This window comes from Melitaea cinxia, chromosome 2 (assembly GCF_905220565.1).
Source record: "Melitaea cinxia chromosome 2, ilMelCinx1.1, whole genome shotgun sequence".
NCBI classification, from domain to species: Eukaryota; Metazoa; Arthropoda; class Insecta; order Lepidoptera; family Nymphalidae; genus Melitaea; species Melitaea cinxia.
In genome coordinates this window covers 14101135-14124230 of record NC_059395.1, presented here as the reverse complement: position 1 = coordinate 14124230, position 23096 = coordinate 14101135, and the positions used below count along the sequence as shown (strand labels likewise).

At 32.7% G+C, this 23096-nt stretch overlaps 2 protein-coding genes across 2 annotated transcripts in view; both read left to right on the top strand.

Annotated features, from left to right (window-relative positions):
- The first annotated feature begins 510 nt into the window (after positions 1–510).
- On the top strand, positions 511–4197 carry LOC123660793. The gene is made up of 8 exons (XM_045595832.1): positions 511–578; positions 1009–1196; positions 1282–1429; positions 1507–1684; positions 2597–2810; positions 2944–3077; positions 3167–3250; positions 4046–4197. Exons 2-8 carry the CDS (start codon positions 1025–1027, stop codon positions 4163–4165), a joined length of 1050 nt encoding a protein of 349 aa, XP_045451788.1. The 5' UTR covers positions 511–578; positions 1009–1024; the 3' UTR covers positions 4166–4197.
- A 500-nt stretch (positions 4198–4697) lies between these two features.
- Positions 4698–23096, top strand: part of LOC123665371 (formin-binding protein 1-like) — a 58240-nt gene continuing 39841 nt past the window's right edge. The window contains exon 1 of the mRNA XM_045599685.1: positions 4698–4975. Coding sequence (XP_045455641.1) covers positions 4952–4975 — 24 coding nt within the window. The 5' untranslated portion in view covers positions 4698–4951. The remainder of the gene's footprint in view (positions 4976–23096) is intronic.

Here is a 23096-nt window from a genome sequence, read left to right as displayed (position 1 = left end):
CTGAAAAGGTAATATTATTGATATTATACCTAAAACTTAGTTCCATAAATGTGTATTTGCATCTTGATCACTTCCAATTTAACTACGTGGAGTTATTTTTATCTGTAAAAAGCTATTTGTTTTAAGGTAAAAAATTTAGTAAAACTTTGTGGACCTTATATACAATCGTTATATATAAGAAGTCTAATACCAACCGATATTCAAGAAAAACGAAATTATTCACCAGAAATGGCGGAATTAATTTCTGGTCAAAGAGAAAGTATCAACAAAGAAACAAATTGTAACAGCGAAAATCCAACCCGAGGTATCATCAAACAAGAAATAGGTTTCTATTCAAAATCTTGGATTACTGCTATAACTACTTTTATAATAATAATAATTATTATTATTATTATTTCAGATCATATATCTTTACACGCAGCTTTGTGTAGTTTGTCTAATTTAACAGAATTACATATTACATTTCAATTACGATTCATTGGTATTGAATACCGTAGAGATCAATTTCAGTTTACGAATAATGACGCTAAAAATTTAGCACGTGGATTGCAAAACTGCGTCCAGTTAAAAGTTTTTCGGTATGTACACAAAAACTAATCAAGTCAACCACTTTTAATCATTAAAACATTTTGTTGCTTACATCTCTTAAGTGGTAGATGTGGCTAGTGGGATCACTTTCAAACCAAAAAGAAACTTAAGGGCTGACAGGGCTGATTAGAAAACTATTTATTTTAACTTAAACATTTTGAATTTATTTTTGATGAAACGTAATCATTATGAAATTTATATAAAATAAAAAACTTTTGTTAGATAATTAGACATGTTACTTCTTCATGGGATTTTCACAGAATCTTAAATTAGGACACAATTCAATCTGAACAAATAAAACTGACCTCCCAAATTTAAAGTAATTCAAACATAATACATAAACCAAACAGATCAGAGTTGATATCAAAAGAGTATGTATAATCTGAGATTACCAATCAACAAGATCTATATTCCTTACAGCATTACTAGAAGTGACATGAATTGTCAAAGAGTAAAATATATTCTTCGAGGATTACAAGATAATAAAAAAATTGAAACTTTAGACTTCAGCCATTGTAAAATAGGTGATGATGGTGCATCATCCATTGCGAAGTTTATTTCGAAAAAAGATAAATTAAGAAATCTAATTTTAGCGGATAATGTGTTTGGTAAGTGTTTGAAAATACCTACAATACAAATTTTCTTGACTTAATTAGTTCTAATTTGAATTTCAATTAATATAATTTGTAAAAGGTCCATATGGGATTGAAAATATATCACATGTACTTAATCATACTAGTTGTGGTATACGTACATTGGATTTAAGGTTGAATAATAAACTTGGATCTGAAGGGATTGCTCATATAGCAGTGGCGATAGCAAGAGGATGCAATCTCACTTCGTAAGTATTTTTTTTTTTGGTCTGAAAAATAAATTAATTTATTTCTTTACTATATTTAATTTTATTACTATTTTCAGTTTAAATATTTCAGGATGTGGAATAAAATCTGCCCCATTACAAAAACCTCCAGCAGGTGTGTGGTCTACTATGAATGCTGAAAATCCACCTACATGTGGAGATCTTCTGGCAAGAGCAATAGGATTAGTAAAAACACCTTTGAGGCATCTAGACATTAGCGTTAATGAAATTGGATCCGTTAGTAAAAAAACCTTTAATAATAATAATCATTTATTCACACTCACACACATACATACAACTTAAAGACTAGACAAAAAATGAAAATCACAACATAACAACTCTATTAAAATATAACTATGTAGATAGTATTACAAATAATTACATTGGAAACAATGAGCATAAAATACAACTTAAATAAAACACAATAAATTTAAAAATAATAATAATAGGTAACTAACTATGTTACGAAGCGCTCTACGCCAGGATTTGCTGACCGGAGCTTGCTCTGAAACTTTCCCATGACTCGAATCGTTAGCCGGAGCATCTTGCGAAACTTTCCCTGGGCATCGCACCTGTGCATCGTGTGAAAACGTCCCAACACGAAGAATGCAACACAACTCAAAGCCCCGACTGAACGATGCTTCTCTAAATTTAAGTCACTCTTGTTTCTCACATCGAACAATTGTCACGTCTATTAATTATAATTTAATAATAATAAATTTAATTTTAAATTAAACTTTGCTTTTTTACAACTTTCGGCTGTCACTTTTATAATTCCCACATAAAAACAACAATAATAATTTAAAAAAAAGAACAAAATAAATAGAAAAAAAAAGAAAAAAAAACCGGCAATCTGCATAGCGATGCATTGATGGGAGCATTGAAATGGATGACGCTTCGGCATTTGTTGGAGCCGATTTTCAGCGTCACCTGTAAATAGATAGACGGAAAGCAGTTCTTATATAAAATATATTAATAAAACTATAATAATAATAAATTTTGAAAATTGGTACATATATAATAAAATACTAAAATTATATACATATTATAAAGCAAAACACTTAACAAACAAACAAACATTACAGGGTATGGGGACGATATGTTTTTGTTGTAATTTTAATTTTGTAATTATAAATATTGTATTTTTAGCCCAGTGACAGTAATTTGTCAAATGCAATTTGTCTAAGCTATTTAATTGATATAAACTTGAAAAGATCCGGCATGGGATCCATTCCTATGGCAATCGCCGAGGCAGCTGCGGCCGCTCAAAGATTGAGAAGAGAATCTGAAAAGGGTATTAGATTTAGACGAAGTGCAGGTAGACTAGTTCAAGCACGTAGAGTTGTTAAGGGAATGAATATCGGTAAGAAGAATTATCCTTGCAATACAACTACATAGTATTTTTTTTTCCAAAATATATGCCTAAATAAATTATTTTCTGTTAAAAGTGACAAACATTTTAATTTCTAGTAGTAATATATAAGTGACTTTTACAGACGCCGACCCATTACTTTTAGCGCAACAGCTATCAGCAAGACCATCTATTGTATCTATAGCATCTGAGGAAGGATATTTCAGTGTACAAACACAACCTCTTCCCACAGAATTCGGTTTTGTTCCTTCTGTGAAAGTAATTTTATTAAATATTTTTAAAATCAAAGAATGTTAAGTTTGGTTTTTTTTACTGTTAAATTATATTTTATTTTTCTATTAATTTAGAGCCCATTACCGTCATCACGTAATTCATCTGGACCTCCTACATCAAGAAGATCAAGTCATCATGTTATTTTGGAACCTGTCCAGGTACTTTATTTCTGAAATTTATTAATACAAAACGTGAAATTATTACTAGGTATTTGATTTAAATACATGCTGAATAAAAGTTTTCTCTGCTTCGGTCCTCTTACGCTGCTTCGGCTCTCTTACGCTGTCATATTTGGAGGCAGACATTTTTTTCGTTGCAGCAAGTAGTGTGTAGTAAATGTGTTTAGTGGGGTAAATCTTACCATATGGAAAATATCTCATAAACCTCATAAAAAACATGGACAAATGCAGAGCAAATTCTCATACCGAGTGATGAGAATTTAGTCTCCATTTGTCTATGTTTTTATAAGGTTTACGAGATTTGTACGATTTTATTTCTATGCCACCCACACATTAGGGAATTCTTAACATTTTTTTTATATCATACCAAAAATCGACCATTCAGCAGGGATCGAACCTTCATCTCCGACTCACCGTGTCGGTGCTCTAGCCAATTAAGCTATGGAACGATGTTTATGTCAGATCGAAATTTTTGATATGATGATTTTCATACGGTCAGTCGGAGACGCAGGTTCGATCCCCGCAGGAACGGTCGATTTTTGATATGATATTAAGAAATGTTTATGGGATTTTTCCATAGCGTAGCCCTTAGGGTATCATCTCATAGTCAGTGAAAGTACGATGTTGTCAAAGTTAGAAAAAGAAAGACTAAGTGACCAGAATATTTTTCATTGATAAAGCTGAACGAACTAGTTCACGTTGGAGTTATAAAATAAAAATAAAGTGTTCAATCGTGAAAGTCGAAAACATATAAAATGTTTGTTCTAATTTCAGGAAATTCTACGTGCTACTCTAGTTCGTCGCAAATCTGATGGATCACTTTTACAGCCAAGATGTAATAATACTGAACGACATATAAAAATTTATGTTTCAAATAATAATTCTGATATATAATAATGAGAATAATCGTGTAATAAATCATTAAATATAAAATAATATTTTACTTATTTATAAACTTAAATTTAATATAATTATGATGTATTTATTGTATGCATTAAATTTAAATACACAATTTGTAACGACCCGAAACTAATGTATGGAAATCGGCTAGGCCTTAGAACACGACCCGTCGAATTAATTTTGTAACGAAATTATGCCGATAAACGCTCAAATTTTGAAGTTATATATGTTAGGGTTATTTTTTTTGTAACGAAATTATGCCGATAAATAGTAAAATTTTGAGCTTAGATAGGTAAGGTTAATTTTTTTTCATTCGACGGGTCTTAATCTAGAGACTTACCTGGAAATCGCTTAAAAAGTTGAATTTTCTCTTAATTTATAATTATGAAACATATTTGGCGAAAACTCATTTAGTAATACAAATTTATAATATTTAACTACTTTTTCTAACGATTTCATAATGTTGCTCGATTGACAATGCTTACTTCAAGTTATACATAGTGTAATACTTGCTTTAAAAGTTTACAGTCTTCTCTTTGCCTACTGTCAGTCTTCTTCGTACTTGTCAAGGAAAACATTTGTTTCGGATCTGTAGTCTGTGGTACGGTCAGTCAGCCAACAGTCAGCCATGTTTAGTGTTTGAAATGGTGGTGCCTCTATTTCTTTCGTGACAAAAATATTATAGTAGTGAAAGATTTTTGTTATTATTTTATTGTTAAACAAAGTGCTAGTGGGTTTTCAATGTTTTTTGTGAAAAGTGAGTGATAACCTGCCGTGACAATGAACTGGGGTGTTGAGCTTTGGGTAAGTCCGACTGCTACTGAATTAGCCAAGTTTTGTAATTTACTATAATTTTTGCAACGGTCGCCGTAAAAAGAGCTGCGAAAATGATGAAACTCATTTCGTATACATTTTTATTTTCGTTTTAAAAATTATTTTAAAGTAACAAATAGAAAGTTGAATAACTTTATATACCTTACACTACTTCTCATAGTAGGTAACTACGTATATTTAGACTAAGCACTTTAACTTTCATACAGTAGTCATTTTCCAAATATTTATTTACGCAATAAGTGCACAAGAGTTAGCATATGTTTAAGCTTTTTTATATATATTTTTATACTATTTTGATTTTGTCGAGCTTGAAATCGCCAGGTTCGCAAAAAAATTTAAAAACTTCAAAAAAGTGAAATGAGTAATTTGAATATTCAAATATTTAAATTCGTCTTAAAATTCCATATTTATATTCTTGTGTTTTTGAGACACCTAACAGAGAAATATGTTAATTGATGTTTTTCATTAACTGAATATTACATAAAAGAATAAATTGCATTAAGAGTTTGCTGTTATGATTAAGTTATTATTACTTGAGTAATTATTAAAACATTCAAATAGATTTTACTATTTTCAAATGTAGTAAATTATATAATGTTCTAAGGTAAAGTATAAGCTTAATATTAGTATAAACTAATTATTATTTTTTGCTGTTTGTTCACCATTTGTTTTAAGAAAAATAATTGGTAAATTGTAGTAATTCATTTAAAAAGTTGGTGAAATTGATTGATAATATCTATATATTCAATCAATTTCAATATTATAATTTGAAATATTGATGATTTGCAGGAATTAATTTAAAAAATGTATTGTTATTTAAAATGACTATTTTATTAATTTACTAACTTTCAAAAATATATTATTTTTTATTTTCTCAGTGGTATTTTTATACTCGGTTTTCTACTCTTATTGTGCTTTAACTATTTATACATTACTACTATGTCTTTTTTTACACAAGGAAAACAAGTATTTTCAATTCTTTATCTTTTATTTTGCATTTGAGAATTTTCTCACAATGAAGCTAGATATGATCTCCAATGATCTAACATAAAAGTCACGTATTGTCCCTAAAATGAATAAAAGAATTTAAAAAGTCACGTAGAACTCCACAGGCTGAAAAATCTAAGTTTTTGTTTTCTAAATATTTGCTATTTCAATTTATCACTTGGAAGATTCCACAATGCTTGAAGACAAAACTCTTTGAGTAATGCGTCCTGTCTGTGTTAATATACGGAGCCGACGTGGACACTAAGGTCCACTATTTTTTTATAATGTTAGATTCGAAGAACTAGAATTAACATAAGACAATGTGTATTAGAAATATGATATTGTATGATGCAATGTATTGTTTCTCACAGTTGGTAGCTAAAGTAATCATTGTATACCTTTTAATACAAAGTCAGTTAATTGAATCTTTGCCTTCGGTATTTCACTATGGTCTGGTAGATTCAATAGTTCAGGCTGTCTTCTCTGCCAGGTTTTATTAATTATGATATTTACCTTTAAATGCTTTATATATGTATCATTTCTGTAAAAATTTTGCTTGGCTTATTGATTATTTATCAATATGAGCGGAGTTAAGATAGTAGCTAATCAATATCAATTCCATTCATGGAAATATTTAGATCTATCTTCATAACAATTAGAACTATGGTTTCATTGTTCATTGTTGAATAAAGATAATTAATAGAAATTACTCTGGATGTCTCTCTCAGTTACAAACACATCTAAATAGCTTCTGCTTAATTAATATGTCTAGCAGTATGAACTTTTATTGATCATGTTATTTCTGGGGTATAGTTTTTCATGTACAAAAGTTTACAGAGCTTTACTTTTACAGCATTTCTTGCAGATTCTTCTCTGTAGAAACTACATTCTAAATTCGTCGTAGATTTATTTTAACTTTATTTAAATACTTTCACAATAATTATTTATTAAAAACAACCATAGTAATAACAGTCCGGTCAATCTAGATATTCGAACCTACCTTCACTCTTATTTTTTAGTCTGATTGGACCTGACTATAATTTGTAGTGATGATTCAAAAGTACTTTTATAGTCTACTTGAATAAACTAAATTTTGGTTTTAAGTTAATAAATTTAAAAATTAGATTGTCAATGTATATTAATATTACTTTTCTCTAACTGTGGTTTTATATAAGTACCGCCACTTTACCTGGTTTTATTAGCTTGCAGTTGTAATTTTTAAATAATATTATAAAATTGTTTTTTTTTTTTTAAGTGAAAAAACCCTTTCTTATAAAAAATCAATGTCTTAAAACTGAAATTTATTGCTACAAAAAATTAAAGTAAAGCAATATGTCCACTGTAATATCAGTATAAATTATAACAGTAATTTTAGTTGCATTTTATATTATCATAAAACCAATGATGAAACAACTATTTTATTTGTAGTACTTATTTATATATGTTATTTAATGTGACTGATATGTTTATCCTGTTTGATTGTTTGAACTAAGTGGACTTAGTACATAGAATATATATAATATTGTAAAACTTTGATTGCAAGAAACCATATACCTAATTAGCTAAAAGAAAGAGGGAAAAACAAAGTGTTAACTTTTTTTACATTTTTCAATAACGTTAGACAACATTATATTTTTGATACACTTATCTTGTGTTTATTTATATGCTTGGAAACATTTCAAATGTTATTAAAAAAAAAACAAATAAAAAAAGGAATAGTCGGTTTCATTTACAAACTAGCTGTGCCCGCGATTTCGTTCACGTGGAATTTAAGGTTATTGTTCAGTTCGCAGATACAAAACAAATAAATTTCTAAAATAAAAATAGCCTAAGTTACTCCTTATTACATCAGCTATCTGCCAGTGAAAGTCCCGTCAAAATCAGTCCAGCCGTTTCAGAGATTAGCCAGAACAAACAGACAGACAGACAAAAATTTTATAAAATGTCATTTTGGTATATGTATATGTTTGGTACATCCATATACATATAGTAAAAAGCGGTTATTTTAATATTACAAACAGACACCCCAATTTTATTTATTTGTATAGATACATAAAACATTTCTTGAAATAATGTCAATTGCCGCTTATGTTTTTCGCTATGTTCAGAGACGCGCAACATGCTCTACTAATTTATCACAAATTCTATTTACATCGCTCCAATTAAAACTTCGACTTTTTGACTCTTTCAGGTCATCGCCCTTGTTGTAATATTTATAACATAATATAGAAGTAGTAACGTTGTGTTCATACTGAATGTATTCTGTGAATGGTCAGTTGGCAAGATGCAAGGCCGATTGCTACGGCCGGTCCGCATTCCTCACTCTACTTACTAGTTGTGAAATGAGCCTATCTGTTACCTATATGCCGTTAAATACACACAACGTATCATTAAAGAATATGAAATGTTCTACGGTAAAACCATATTCTCTTATTTATTGCACGTAAAAACAGCTCTGCACTTGTAAATATTGAGAATGCATTAGAGTAGATCGAACTATAAAATGACGTAATACAAGTCGGAATAACCGTCACGAGCGATGCTATGAAGAGTAATATCACGTTTTTAATTATTGATTGTTACAGTTAAATTTTCCACTTGGTTTGTTAGCTAACAAGTAACTAATATTAGAGCAGGTGTCACACAATTGAATTATCTTAGGCCGTCCGTGAACTAGTTCGCTGGGTGTTTTGTAACCGCGACCTGAAAACCGCCATACTTGGATAGGCACCGTGATTCTTGGTAACTGCGAGACGCCAAACGCTCGAGAAGAGCTTTCGTATGTCTTATTACTGAGAATAAAGAAAATGTTTTAAATTATTACTTATCCTTCGCTGAAGAAGAAACTGTACTGCTAACTTAGAAAGTTCAAATCTTCAAAAATATTTGTTAATTTTGACGGCAATCATTGAATGACGTATACCTTTAATTATTTCTACCAGCTGCTAGAGATGCCTTATACCGTTATTCAGATAACTTTCCCAGTTTAAGCTACGTCGATTCCACACTTACGACTGATAGCTGTGCCACTCAATTTTACCCGCATAATTCTCCATCCTTTGAGAGAATAGTGATAGAAATAGCCTACAGGCTGTTATTTTACATTTGCAGTTATCAACATATTGATGATCCTTCTTAATAGGCTTAGCATTTTTTGCGTGTACAATAAAAAGTAATATTAAGCTAATCATCTTCACAGACTTTCATTTTTATAATGTTACTAATTTAGTTACATGATTAAGCGAATCGTAGTATGTTAGTGTATGAACTGTTCAATATTTTTATCTACTTTAAGAAAAAATGTAACTGAAAAGACGTATATGAGTAACGTCGCGGAGACTGTCTTTTTTAATATGCGAATGAACTGCTATTTTTTGTAAGTAATGTGTCAAAACCATCCCACCAAAAACATTTTCATGTAAAATGTTGCCAAGACGAGATCATATGGCTCGCACTGTCAAAAAGTTATCAGATCTCATGTAGAGCCAAGCTTCTAACTCTACACGCCCTAACTCTACAAGCCCTAACTTCACAAACTCTACACCTTAGTCAAAATATGTGGCTTGGTCGTTTCGTTACTACCGGCTGCCGATGTTGTAAATGACGACTTTCCTGTCTCATTTATATAAATCTATTTTCTCTTTTTATTTTTATTTGTATTATATGTATATCAATTATTCTTCTTCTTTTTATTTTTTCTTTAATAGAACTATTGTATGACAGAAAAGTAAAAAACAGTGAAAAAAATTTTCACCTTACGCCCACGTGACGGTAGCGAAACGGCCAAGCCACATATTTTGACTAAGGTGTAGAGTTTGTGAAGTTAGGGCTTGTAGAGTTAGGGCGTGTAGAGTTAGAAGCTTGGCTCTACATGAGATCTGATAACTTTTTGACAGTGCGAGCCATATGATCTCGTCTTGGCAACATTTTACATGAAAATGTTTTTGGTGGGATTTCACTTCTTTTTGTAAGTTGCTTATGACAATATTATAGTTGCATTTTACCTCCGACACATTTTATACCATAAATATCATCCAATCTTCACCATATTCGGTTTAAGCACGCTGTTTTTGATTTTATGTTGAACTGATATGCAAACGGTGATCTCCGCCAAAACTTAAATACCAAAATTACAAAATGTAAATTTTCGACATAAACTAATAACCGATTTTTATTTTTTTATGTATTTTATTATTATTATTAATAACAAGGAGTCCCTATATCAATTTTCAGACCTCTAGCATCAAAATTTGCGGAACTCTCATACAAACTTCCATCTCCTAGTTTAAGGGGTTGGGGGATAAAAGTTCCAAGTTTTAGAATTTTTTTGTTGTTTGTGTACTAATACTAGCTTACATACCAAATTTCAGCTTTCTGGGACTTCAGGAAGTACTCTATGAATTTTGATGATCATCAGTGAGTGACGAAATCGGGGTTTTTTACATATCAATAAAATCTAAAGTATAAGAGCTATGCAATTGAAACTTTGTATGTTTAATAAGTTCACTATTGACATCATATCCCCAGAATTTTGTTTATCTGGTATAATCCAAACCCAAGTTATGAGGGTTCAAAAAAACGACGAAGCATTTCGAGAAAAGATAGGTAGTGCTTTTCGTTTTTTTTTTTTTTTTTTTTTTTTTGTTTCGTCTTGGCGGGGGCACTACCGTGCCCCCAGATTAAGTGCGTATGTATAAATATATCTTTTTTACTGCCCATTAGAAGAGAACTACACGCATTTAGAGATATAATATGTGACCAAATACTTAAATGATATGCGATTTTAAATTAATATTCATAAACCACATGTGTAGGTCTACGTCGTAAATTCTATGCGAATAGAAAAAAGGTTAGGTTTAATCCGTTATGGATTTCTTGTGATACGATGATATCATTGCTAAAATATAACTTTATACTTTGTGTTGTTTGTAACTTATTTAGCGGACTTTGACAGAAATATTTTATGAAATGCGCAACTTTTCCTTAAACACAAAGCTCTGGTATTAAATGTCTTACTTATATAAAAGTAAATCTTAGCAATAAAATTTGTCATCTTCCTAATTAATATTGTTTGGTATAAAACGTCTCCTATTCATGCGGTCAATTTATCATGAATTCTTATTCTTTGCAAAAATAGGAGCGACTGAATGCTTTTAACTAATTAGGGTATAATCTCAGATTGTATTTCGCTAGGCGTGACCTTTGGTTCGAAGCTACAAAACATTTTGATTGCTGCCGCACCTCTGTTCTTTGTTTAACAGTTATAAAATATCTTTACATAAATTAAATTTTTCCTCACCCTTATTTATATGTTTCTTACGATAAAAAAATTAATATGTTATTGCTAAAATACTTTAAAGTTAAGTAGTTATTACTTCAAAGTTTGTATATGATTTGTCCTTGTATATAAAAATTACATATTTATTATAAACTGATAGTCCTTCGTTCGAACGTAAGAATTCTTTCTTGTAGTTTGGCATCCATCCAGCAAGAGTGGCCATTATTTGTAATGCAAGCTTGTGCCTCATTTGGCAAACGGCAGCAGGTCCATTCGTGGACTTCAGCGTCGAACCGGTTTGACCAGAACACAACGAGCCGTATAAAATAAAATGGCGTCGAATACTTAATTGTACATACAATACTAAACGCTTAAATCATAACTTTAAGGCTGCAAATCGCTTTTAATATTTTATAACTTTAAAGCGGTAATAAAACGTCTGGTTGGGCTATTTCCGAGTATCCCTAAACGCTTGTTTAACGTAACTCTGCATGGTATAATATGCCATCGTCCTACGCCATCCTACGCAAATTTCCAGGATTTGTAAAACTCGATTTGCTATGGTCAATTATCACCTTTATCCCCAACGGAACTAGATATTACAAAATCCATAATATCCAATTTATTAATTTTTAAAACGAATGGTTTGAAATAAAATTGTTCTAAATCTTAACATTACTGCTTTACTTTTGTCCATATCTTCGTGTTTTTTTTAATGGACAAGAACGCCATTTGAATAGTATTTTTATTAAGTAAATCAACAGTCGACTTCGGTCTTCTACCATATTAGGGCATAGTATGCTGCAAAGTAGACCGGTCCATTCATCGCCTACACATCCCCTCGGTAAGTTTGTTAAATCCTTTACGGTTGTGTTATTCAATTAAAGTGAAGATTATTTTAAACAGTTCTAGTATAATAAAGACTGTGCTTGAAGTTGTATTTGAATAACAAAAATATTCTTTTTTATGAAAGTAATAAAAAATATGAAGTTCTGATCTTGAAGAGAAAGTGTAACCAAACTTATCGAGCGTGTTTGATATGTCGAGACCGTTGAGCCATCTGTAATCGGACGTCGTTTGCAAATGTCACTTGTTAAGGCTGGTCCACTTATTTATAGTTCCATAAAAATCTATAAAACTAGTTTGTTTATACATGATTATTTATCGCTCCTATTTTTTTTCTATTAAATAAGTATTATTCGTGAGACCGAATAATGTTGTTGACGTAGTCACATAATAGCATACGGCGATTATAATATTTCTCAAGAAGAGGTAGTGGTTTTTTATTGTACAATCATGCTCTATTTCATTTATGTCTCTTGACTGCGTATAAAGCTCGATTAATACTCTCATAGGACTCCCAAGTGGACTCAGAAATGTAAACGCCTCGTTAGCGGTAAGGCAAGAAATAAAAACTTGTCCGATCTTTTATAAAAGCTTTCAGGTAGACAGCGTTTCATATAAACTGAATGTATACATGCATTTACTTTTTTGTCGTCTGCCTCGCCGAATTACAGGTGTTTCTATACATAAGATTTTTTTACATGTTTCCGGTCTGCATATTTGTAAAATAACGTGAGAGCAAACTCGTTATATGGTGGTAAAATAAAACATGAAAAACATCACATGCATCATCATCATCAAATGAATATCCTTTGATAGTAATATGGAAATAGCAGAAATAAAAAGGTTAAACCTAGCTGATTGAAAGCTTTTTTTAAAGTTTTTACAATTAAATTTAATTAAGTGCAATGTAGGTAATATAATTTTCAAAGACTACAGATTTACTGATTACTGAAGCCCAAAATGATTATAAAATTGATGACATCAAAAGGTAAATTACGAAATATAGTCCATATTTTATATCTATATCTATACATATAATAAAATGGTAGGAAAGTCAAAACTGTACATTGAATATTTTTTTTAAAGAATACTTCGGGTGGGATCTACAATCGACACCGAAGCCAAAAATATAGTTTTTAGAATTTTTGTCTGTTTGTCTGTATGTATGTCCAGGATAAACTTAAAAAGTACCGCATGGATTTACTTAAAATTCGGCACGAATATTATTAAGAAGTCGGGTCAACATATAGGCAACCTATCACCTACGGGGAACGAGCAGTGAACCTTTATTTCCTCAACGCATTCTGTAATAACGTGTAATCTAACGACGCATATTTGAATCTTGTTGTTATTATATTAATAACCATGCTATATAAGCTAGCTTCATACTATAAAAATCACGCAATATAAGTAACTAAGCCGATAAATATAATTAAATCGTCGCTGAATAGGCAAAACTACTAAAGCGCCATTTTGGTCAAAATGAGTTATATATATGGTTCGACTGCATTTTTTTTTCTCTGCCTATTAGTCCGGGTCTCGTGGCGATCAGAGCATTTTTTTGGCGCTTTAGCACTCAAAATGGGGTTAAAATCTCACAAGATGTGTTGCGACTTTTTACTAATGTGTGGCTTACTTCGACACATTTTCGTATAATTGTCGGTTTAGTATTATGCTCGCTGCAACAAGCCCTATTCAGGTTTGTTAGTAATTTTCGAAAGTATACTTTTGATAACCGATGGTATTTATATAACTTTCGCTTGAATCTATTTTTTTACCACGGGTCCTTTAAGTCAAATGAGCTTAAGAAAAAACCACAAGATATGGTGATTTAATAGTTTCTGCTGATTGAAATCACGTATACTCAAGCTTATAAGTAAATATATTTTCAGCAAGAATCATCAACCATGGCGCTTTAGTATTTTTGCTTTACTCAGTAATTTAAGTAACAGGATATTAGCATTTTTGAGCGGCTGATGTAACAGAAGCAGAAGAGTTAACTGTCAATGGAAAAAACAAAAGTGTGTTAAAAAAGATATATAAAACTCGGCTGCCTATTTCTAAAAAGAAGTACGATGATTTATGGAAATTGTGCACATCAAAAGTAATCGCAGAAGAACACCACGATGAATACAAAAACATGCCTTGTATAGCGAACATTCAGGACACGCTACCAGACACTGACGAAGAGGATGAGATTAATGAGGATTAAGTAGATTATTATTTCTCAATCAATATTTTATTAGAATTAGAAGTTAATAATGTTCAGTTTTGATCTCTTATTTAAATTACAATAAGTATACTGATTATTGTTAAAATGGAGTCTTGTAATTGTAACTAACTTAAGTAACTCCGTCTAGGATGACTGTTTTGAACGACAGGCGTGATATTGTTATTTTAAACTAAGCTTAGTATAAAAGAACAATATAGCGCCTGAACTGAACAGTGATTCCAGAGGGAGTTATTTGTGTTAGTTGCAATAGCGAAACTCCACATTATGTTTTTATTTAGTACGTTTTTATAAACAAATGTGGAAAATTACGGAGGAAGGTGATTTTTGTTTTATTTATAATCTGAGAAAATGTCAATTTTGTTTGAACAAATTTTTTAATTGAATAAAGATTTATGTTAAATTGGTGTTATTTATTTATTATACGGCTTGTGCATCAACAGCTCAGCAGTTTCCTTTTGAAACACCGTCTGTTGAATCCCATGCAATCCGGTTTTCGTCCAGGTCACAGTACGACTACTGCGCTTGTAAAAATAACTGATGATATACGATCAAATATGGAAAACCAACAGGTCACGGTATTAACGTTACTCGATTTTAGTAACGCCTTTAATACTGTGGACTTTGATATACTATGTGATATTTTACGTTCTCTTAACATATCTCCTGAGGTTGCTGATTGGTTTCTTAGTTACTTGCAGGGTCGCCGGCAGCGAGTTAAATTGAATGACTCATACTCCAATTGGTCAATGGTCAATACCGGTGTCCCGCAAGGTGGCGTGCTCTCCACTCTTTTGTTTTCAATATTTATAAACTCTATCTGTAATGTAATATCTTCTTTCTACCACCTCTATGCAGATGATCTCCAGATATACTCTCACTCCACTGTTCATAACTTATCTCAGTGTGTATCGCGTATAAACAATGACCTTTTAGCCATTGGTAAATGGAGTAAAGCCTATGGCCTAAATATAAATCCAAATAAAACGAAAGCTATTATTATAGGAAGCTCCAGACTGCTCAGCCGCATTGATAAATCTGAGGTATCTCCTGTTACATTTAATGGATTCACCATTCCATACAGCGAAAGCGTGAGAAATTTAGGTGTTATCTTTGACCAACATCTCTCTTGGGGTCCTCAAATATGTGAAATTAGTCGCAGACTGTTCGCTTCGGTTGGGTCTCTCCGCAGATTGCGTAATCTACTGCCCATTCCTACTAAAATTGCTCTTGCACATAGTCTCCTATTACCAATTCTTGATTATGCTGATACTTGCTATCTTGACATTACAGAGGAGCAGCTTAATAAGCTTGAGCGCATTCAGAATGTATGTATAAGATTTATCTTTGGACTACGCAAATATGACCATATTTCAGAATTTCGCAAAAAACTCAAGTGGCTCCCAATTCGCCTTCGCAGGAATCCTCATATCCTTACCCTACTTTACTCCATTTTATTTAATCCCTTTACCCCTTCCTATCTGAAAGAACGTTTCAAATTCCTTGGTGATTCTCACAAACGCTGTCTTCGTTCTGACAGTAATTTTCTTCTTGAAATTCCTTCTCAATCCTCTTCCTTTTATGACAAATCTTTTACAGTTCAAGCCTCTCGCTTATGGAATAGCTTGCCCTTGAATATCAGACGTGTACAAACACCTGCAGATTTTAAAAAGACTGTTTGGAAGCATTTTCTTCAAACTCAACAATAAACAAGTAATTCATAATTATAATGTATACATATATGTATTTATATGTATGTATGCATGTATGTGGGTATATATGTATGTATGTATGTATTTATGTATGTATGTATATGTTTAATTATTTGAATATTTATAATAAATTTGTTGTAACTTGTACACCTATGCTGACGCTAGACCATTTCCTTTGCCCTAAGGTTGCCTGGAAGAGATCGCTTTTTAGCGATAAGGCCGCCCTTTGTACCTAATGAATATATTGTCAATATTTTCTTTCTTTCTTTGATATGTACCTGTACCTAAAAAAGGTAGTCGTGCCGACCCGGCTAACTATAGACCTATCGCGATCACCTCCATACTGTGTAAAAGTTTGGAGCGTTTACTGAATGAAAAGCTCCTAGCATACCTCGAGTTGAATGACCTCCTGTCGGACCAGCAATACGGTTTCCGCCGTAACAGGTCCACGGGGGATCTTTTAGTGTACGCCTCGCACATCTGGGGCGAAGCCTTGGACAAGCACGGAGAAGCGCTAGCTGTCTCACTTGATGTATCGAAGGCATTTGACCGGGTCTGGCATGAGAGCCTATTGAGCAAGCTTTCAGCTTACGGAATACCCCCGAGCTTGTGTGACTGGATATCAGATTTCCTGAGTGGACGATCATTTCGGGTGGTCTTAGATGGCTCCTCGTCTGAGTTGATGGCGGTTAATGCCGGTGTCCCTCAGGGATCAGTTCTCTCTGCAACCCTCTTCTTGATTCACATAAATGACCTCCTCAGGCCCGGTATCTTTGGATACGCGGATGACAGCACTGTTACGGAGAGATACGTGTCCGGTCCCCGAGCTGGTGGGGCTGAAACTCATGAGCATAGAGAGGCCCTGGTTGAACGCATGAATTTGGCTTTGAAAGAGGTATCCGATTGGGGTGACGCCAACCTAGTCAAGTTTAATGCTTCCAAAACACAAGCGTGTCTTTTCACTGCTAAACGGAGTCCATTCCCATTAGCCCCAACTTTCCGGGGTGTATCTGTTCCGATCACCGATAGTATTGATCTTCTTAAGGCATAAATATTTCGTCTAATATGAACTTCGGACAATGCATAGAATCCAAGGCAAAAATTGCTGGTAAGAAACTTGGTATCCTCAATAAAGTCAGGCAGTACTTCACACCGGAACAGCTTCTTACTCTCTACCAAGCACAAGTTCGATCGTGTATGGAGTACTGCAGCCACTTATGGGATGGCTCTGCCAAGTACCAGCTCGCTGCTTTGGATTCTGTGGATCGACGCGCCAGAAGACTCATCGGTGACAAATCGCTGGTTCGCTCTAGACTTCAAAGTCTCGAACATCGGCGCAAGGTTGCCTGTTTGTCGATATTTTACAGGTTATATTTCGGAGAGTGTGCTCTAGAACTATACAATTTGGTTCCACCATCACCTTTTTACCACCGAACCGCAAGGCATCGCATGAATCTGCACCGCTATGTGGTTGAAATCCCACGATCTCGCACTAAACGATTTGCTTCCTCGTTCCTAATACGCACCGCAAAAATTTGGAATGCCCTTCCGGCTTCCGTTTTTCCAACGAACTATAACTTGGGTATCTTTAAATCAAGAGTGAATAGGCATCTTCTAGGCAAGCGCGCACCACCTTAGGCTGCATCTTCACTTGACTTCAGGTGAGATCGCAGTCAAGCGCTAGTCTATATATTAAAAAAAAAAAAAAAAAATATGTATTATTTCTGTTTTTGGTGTACAATAAAGTGTATTATTATTATACGGGTTAATATGTCATAATAAACATTTTTGTTGCTCACACTAGTAATAATATTTAGGCTGGAACAAGATAAAAAGTGATGAAAGTATAATCATCCCATTATTTAATTGGCAACTATGTCTTGAAAGTAAAAAGCTTTCGAGATTTCTCTAGTAGGTATCCGATGCTGAATGTCTTTTTGCTATATGTCTTTCTGTAGTAGATTTATCTCTTAGTAATTTTCGTTTACGACTATTATATTTTTTAAATAATGTTAGTATTTTTTTCCAAAGAGAATGTTAACACACTCGAGTCTTTAGTAGTTGGCGACTCCCTAACCGTGAACTTAACGTGGAGGTTAGTAAATTTCCCTTGCTGGTTTTTTTTCAGGACTCAGAGGATTTATCCTAAAGTGACAGCTAACTCCGTAAATAGTTAAAATACGAACAGTGTAATAGATTAATTGCGTAGATAAAATTAAATCATGATTATGTTTCCTTAACAGTTCTTACTTTCACCCAAAAGAAAAAAAGTTGTGACAGGTTAAAGCAAAAAAAAAACTTAAAATTGTTTTTTCTCAAAACAGCCCTTGTGCACGTTAGCAGTTTTGCCTATTCAGCGACGAAATGAATATAAGTAGACAAGACAATTTTAAAGCAGCGCCATCTATGAGATTTTTCTGTAGATATGAAATGTAAAGAAGAAACGGGTAAATGAATGTTATTTTAAAAGGTATAATCGTAGGTATTTTTGGTGCTGCATCGCGTTCACGCAGACGACGTCGCGGGCAGCAGCTAATTAAACATAAATTTAAGTGTATAATGTGTTTTAATGTAATATTTTCTTTTAATTCTTTAAATAGAATAATTATAAACGCTAAGATCAGTGAAGAATATCTTAACTACCGTTATTAGCGCATTTCTTAGTGGTTCAAAACAGGAAGTCTTAAATGACATGTGAACCAACTAGATAGGTTAATCATATTTATCGGACCTCGTAGCTCGTAACCTGGGCTAATATTACCTTCTTGCAACTCACGTCGTATAAGATTATCAAGTTACCTACTTACTTGACTATAGATTACTTGTGGTAAAAGTATTTCTTATTATGTTTAGTTTAATTTAATATTTTCCCTAAAAAAGTGGATGAAATTATTCCTAACCATGTCAAAGTCGATATAATCCCGATCTCAGACAGCGGACACACTCAATCTCGTGAATTCGGGTCAAGTATAAACAAGCTTCGAATGTTTTTGAGGATATGTATTGTTAAAATATTTTACGATCAATCCGTAAATCTGTCGAACTCCATCGATATGATGTTCGAAGATGTTTATCCGTTCGTGGTTGTAATTGTTCCGTATATGTTTTCGAAAGGTTAAAATTAAATGTGGTTATTGATTCTGGTTTATGTTACTATTACTCCTAGTGTTTATGTGTATAGCGTTCGGGTTCCTCCATTTGGCACGTGTTGCTCGGCCTAAAGGCGGAAGCGAGATTTTCGTTAGAAATTTTATTCGTCAGATCGTGTGTTTACATACGTTAGAGTGAAGTACGTTCAAGTTCGAGGTCATTCACTTGCCTACAACGATGGTTTCGATCGTTAAAATAGAATATCGGTGCTCATTGAATCAATACTTGACGACAAAATCACAATGTATGTAAAATATGGTTGGTATGTTTAATCCGATTATTTAATTAGGTGTGAACACATTTTACAAGCAGCAGCAAGTAAAATAAAACCTTATAAGTAAAGTCAACAAGTTAAGTCAATTATATATATATATTCCTAAATTAAAAAAAAAGCATCGCGACCAATTTCTAGACGAATGTAGCATATTGGTGTCAAATAAAGTTGTTACTATGATTGTCCACTTTATTCGTAAACACTAACATTAATGTTATTTTTCGCAGAGTAACTGAACGTTAAAACGTCGAACGAATAAATTCACTGCGGAATATTTGCTCGCAACAATTGGGTTAATTTTTTTGCGTGTTTCAATGTCAATTTTATTCAGACCATCAATATATACTTTGATAGACGTTTCTTTCTCTTAATTTAATTTTAATGCAAATGTTTTATTAAGGTTTATTACTGATAGTGGTACTATAGACGTAAATACCGCCATTGGTATGTTGTGCCAATGTTTAAGCTGATTTAGCTGCAAAGGTCGCTTGCATATTTTCAATCAACAAAGAATGTCGTTTCTATAGCGCACAAGTCGAGTTTCAATTATTATCTCCTCACAAAATTATTACACATATTTCAGGTACATAGTTGTTTGTTATATTATAACTTTAAAAGTAACTCGTTCGCTTTTTTAATCAGTACAAAAACAGTTACATTTTTATCATATTTTAAATATATATCACTAATAATAGGTTACTTAGAGTAAAAAAAAAAAAACTTGTACAAGGTATCTTGAAAATGGTTTAAAAGTTAAAATAAACTTTTTAAAATCATGTTTATAAATATTATTAAAAAAAATATCTGTCGTGAGAATGTACGTTCGCCATACGATAAGACACGAACGAGCTTTGAGATAAGACGTCAAAGTGTGTGTACACGTGTAGTGTGTATCACCGTTATCTGGATCAATTTATACTTATTTAATAACAACAACTGTATCTTATTTTTAATTCGGTAACGTATAACGCGAATATCAATGACAATAATTGTCATTGAACAAATCAAAATAAATAAACATGGTGCTTACTTTTTGAAACGAAATTGAATATTGTACAACATTTCAAATACGTAGTAACGTTAGCAGGTATATTCATATTCAAAGTAACATTTGTTATCCTTTTAATTGCATCTTGCTTCAGTTCTCATTAATGCATGATACTGGGAAAAATATAACGAGACAGATCTCGACTAGTGAGTCAGTGTATAAAACAATATTTTTAGTTTTAACATAAAAATAAAATGTTTGTGTGAATCTAATTATTAGAGTTCCGTACCTCAAAAGGAAAAAAACGGAACCCTTATAAGATCGCTCTGTTGTCCATCTGTCTGTCAAGACCCTTTTTCTCAGGAACGCGTGGAGGTATCAAGCTGGAATTCAAATCAAATACTCAGGTCTACTGTCCCTTGAAGCTGTGGAAAAATCTAATTTCTAAGCGAACGCAATTAAAAGATACATCCGTTAATTTATGCTGCACATTGTCGACACTCGCAAGGTAATCAAAACCTACAGGGAACTCTGAATCGTAAAATTTGGTACGAAGTAACGTCTTATAGCACAGATAAAGGAAAAATTGCGAAAAGCACAAATTTTTAGTTACATCATATACCTAATAAAAATATTTTTAATAATTTTGTTCGTACGGGAACCCTCTGTGCGCGAGCCCAACTCGCACTTGTGTATTTGATCATGTCATGATCTTCAGCAAAGTGTTGTGCATGAGCCCACAAAGGTTTCTGATTTGGTACGACAAAAAAAAAAAGCGTAGCAACGTGCGCATGGTACAACTAGTTGATTATAATACAAATATTGCAAAGACGACTTAAATGTGCTGTAATAAGCTTATTAGAATCTAGCTAAATGTTTTCTACCACATTAGCGGTAGGTAATAGCGTATCTCAAAATAACCAAATTTTCCGTAAGTCATAGCAGAGTATTCCACAACGTCTCAAGGCTTCGATAGTTTGAGTTCGTTTTGACGGTTGATTTCATTTGTATTCACACGAGCAATCGTTATAAAGATTATGATCAGGGTTCGTACTTTGCTAAAACATGTATATGTTAAGAAGCACATCTTAAAATTAAGAAATCGACGCAAGATACATAGCATTATATTATTTACAGCAATATTAAATCTTACCTTTTTCTTTTATTTCGCAATAAAAAAAATTCTTATGTTTTCATTCTTGTCACGCAATCAAAGACAAAAAAGACTGTTCTATAGACATACTTGTTGCAATAATCAAGTATCTTATAAGTGTATAATAGTTCATTATGTTAAATATTAAAAAACATGAAATTACAGTGTACTTTTCTTGTATGTTATGTCAAATCCTATTACTTTTAGTGACGAGGCATCATACATCTGCTATGCTATACATATATTTTCATACATTATGAGGTTAGTGGCATTAAGTCGTATTCAAGTGTTCGGTAGCGAAAGTGTCAGCGTGAGTTGCACGCTCGGACCGGACCTTCGCAGCAAGTGGGTGATGAGTCGCGCTCCACTCGCCACGTCTTCGCTACTCAGCCGCTTTCTTGCAGTTTATTATAGTAATCTTTATGTGCCCACCGTCTTATTACAAGAGATTACCTACATATTCGTCACGAATGGATAGCAACAAACTTTAATAATGTCGACTGCTTTTGCTTTACAATTTTAAATTGCGTTTTTTTCTCTTTAATACCGTTTAAACGTGAACTTAAATTAAATTAGGCAGTTTACGATTGCGTATACGTTGGTAATTTCGCTCTCGAACTATTGCAAATCAAATTAATGGGTGTATTTTTTTGCGCAGCTGTTTTTATCGGAATTACGAGTCAAGGCTTCGGCGTGAAAGGAATTTAAAAGTCTTCACTAACCTTTTATCACCTACATATATCCGTGTGTATCAACTTACTTGAAATTAAAAAATCTGAGTACCTAATAATTTTTTACTCGAGTCGTATCCGCCATTTTTGGCACTTCACTCCCCCTCAAAATAAACGTGCAAATATAGAATGAGAAGTTTCCCCTCGTACAAGTTACTATTGAATGCGTCACCTGTTAACTACACAAGTGCGTTCGCTTGGTCTTGTGATTCACAGCCGGGATGAATGGTTCGAGCGACGTTTGATGGAGCAACGTTACGTTGATAGCTTGAATGACAAGCTACAGAGCAATTGTATCGATGTTTCTAGATCACTTAGTCCAGTTGATTCTCCTTTCAAACAACATTAGAAAAACAAAATGGTTTATAACTTAAAACGATAGTTCATAAACATGCTTCAGGGCACACTTCTATTAATAATAGAATTAGCATACATGTTTGAATGTGAGACCATAACTTCATAACAATGTTCACACGTCATGCCTTCCAGACGTTCATAGCGTCACGTATGTCTTTAGTTCGTGATTTAATTCGTGATTGTATCCGAACTCGTCAATAGCAAAAATTTTATTTAATAATAATCTATTCTATTGGTATGTTAACTTTGTCTGAGTTATGAGAAAATTAATCTATAACATTTATGTTATAATATATATGAAAAATAGTGAAAATTTATACATCTATACTATATATACAATTCAATAAAATTGGAGTGTCTGTTTGGAATATTAAAATAAGTACTT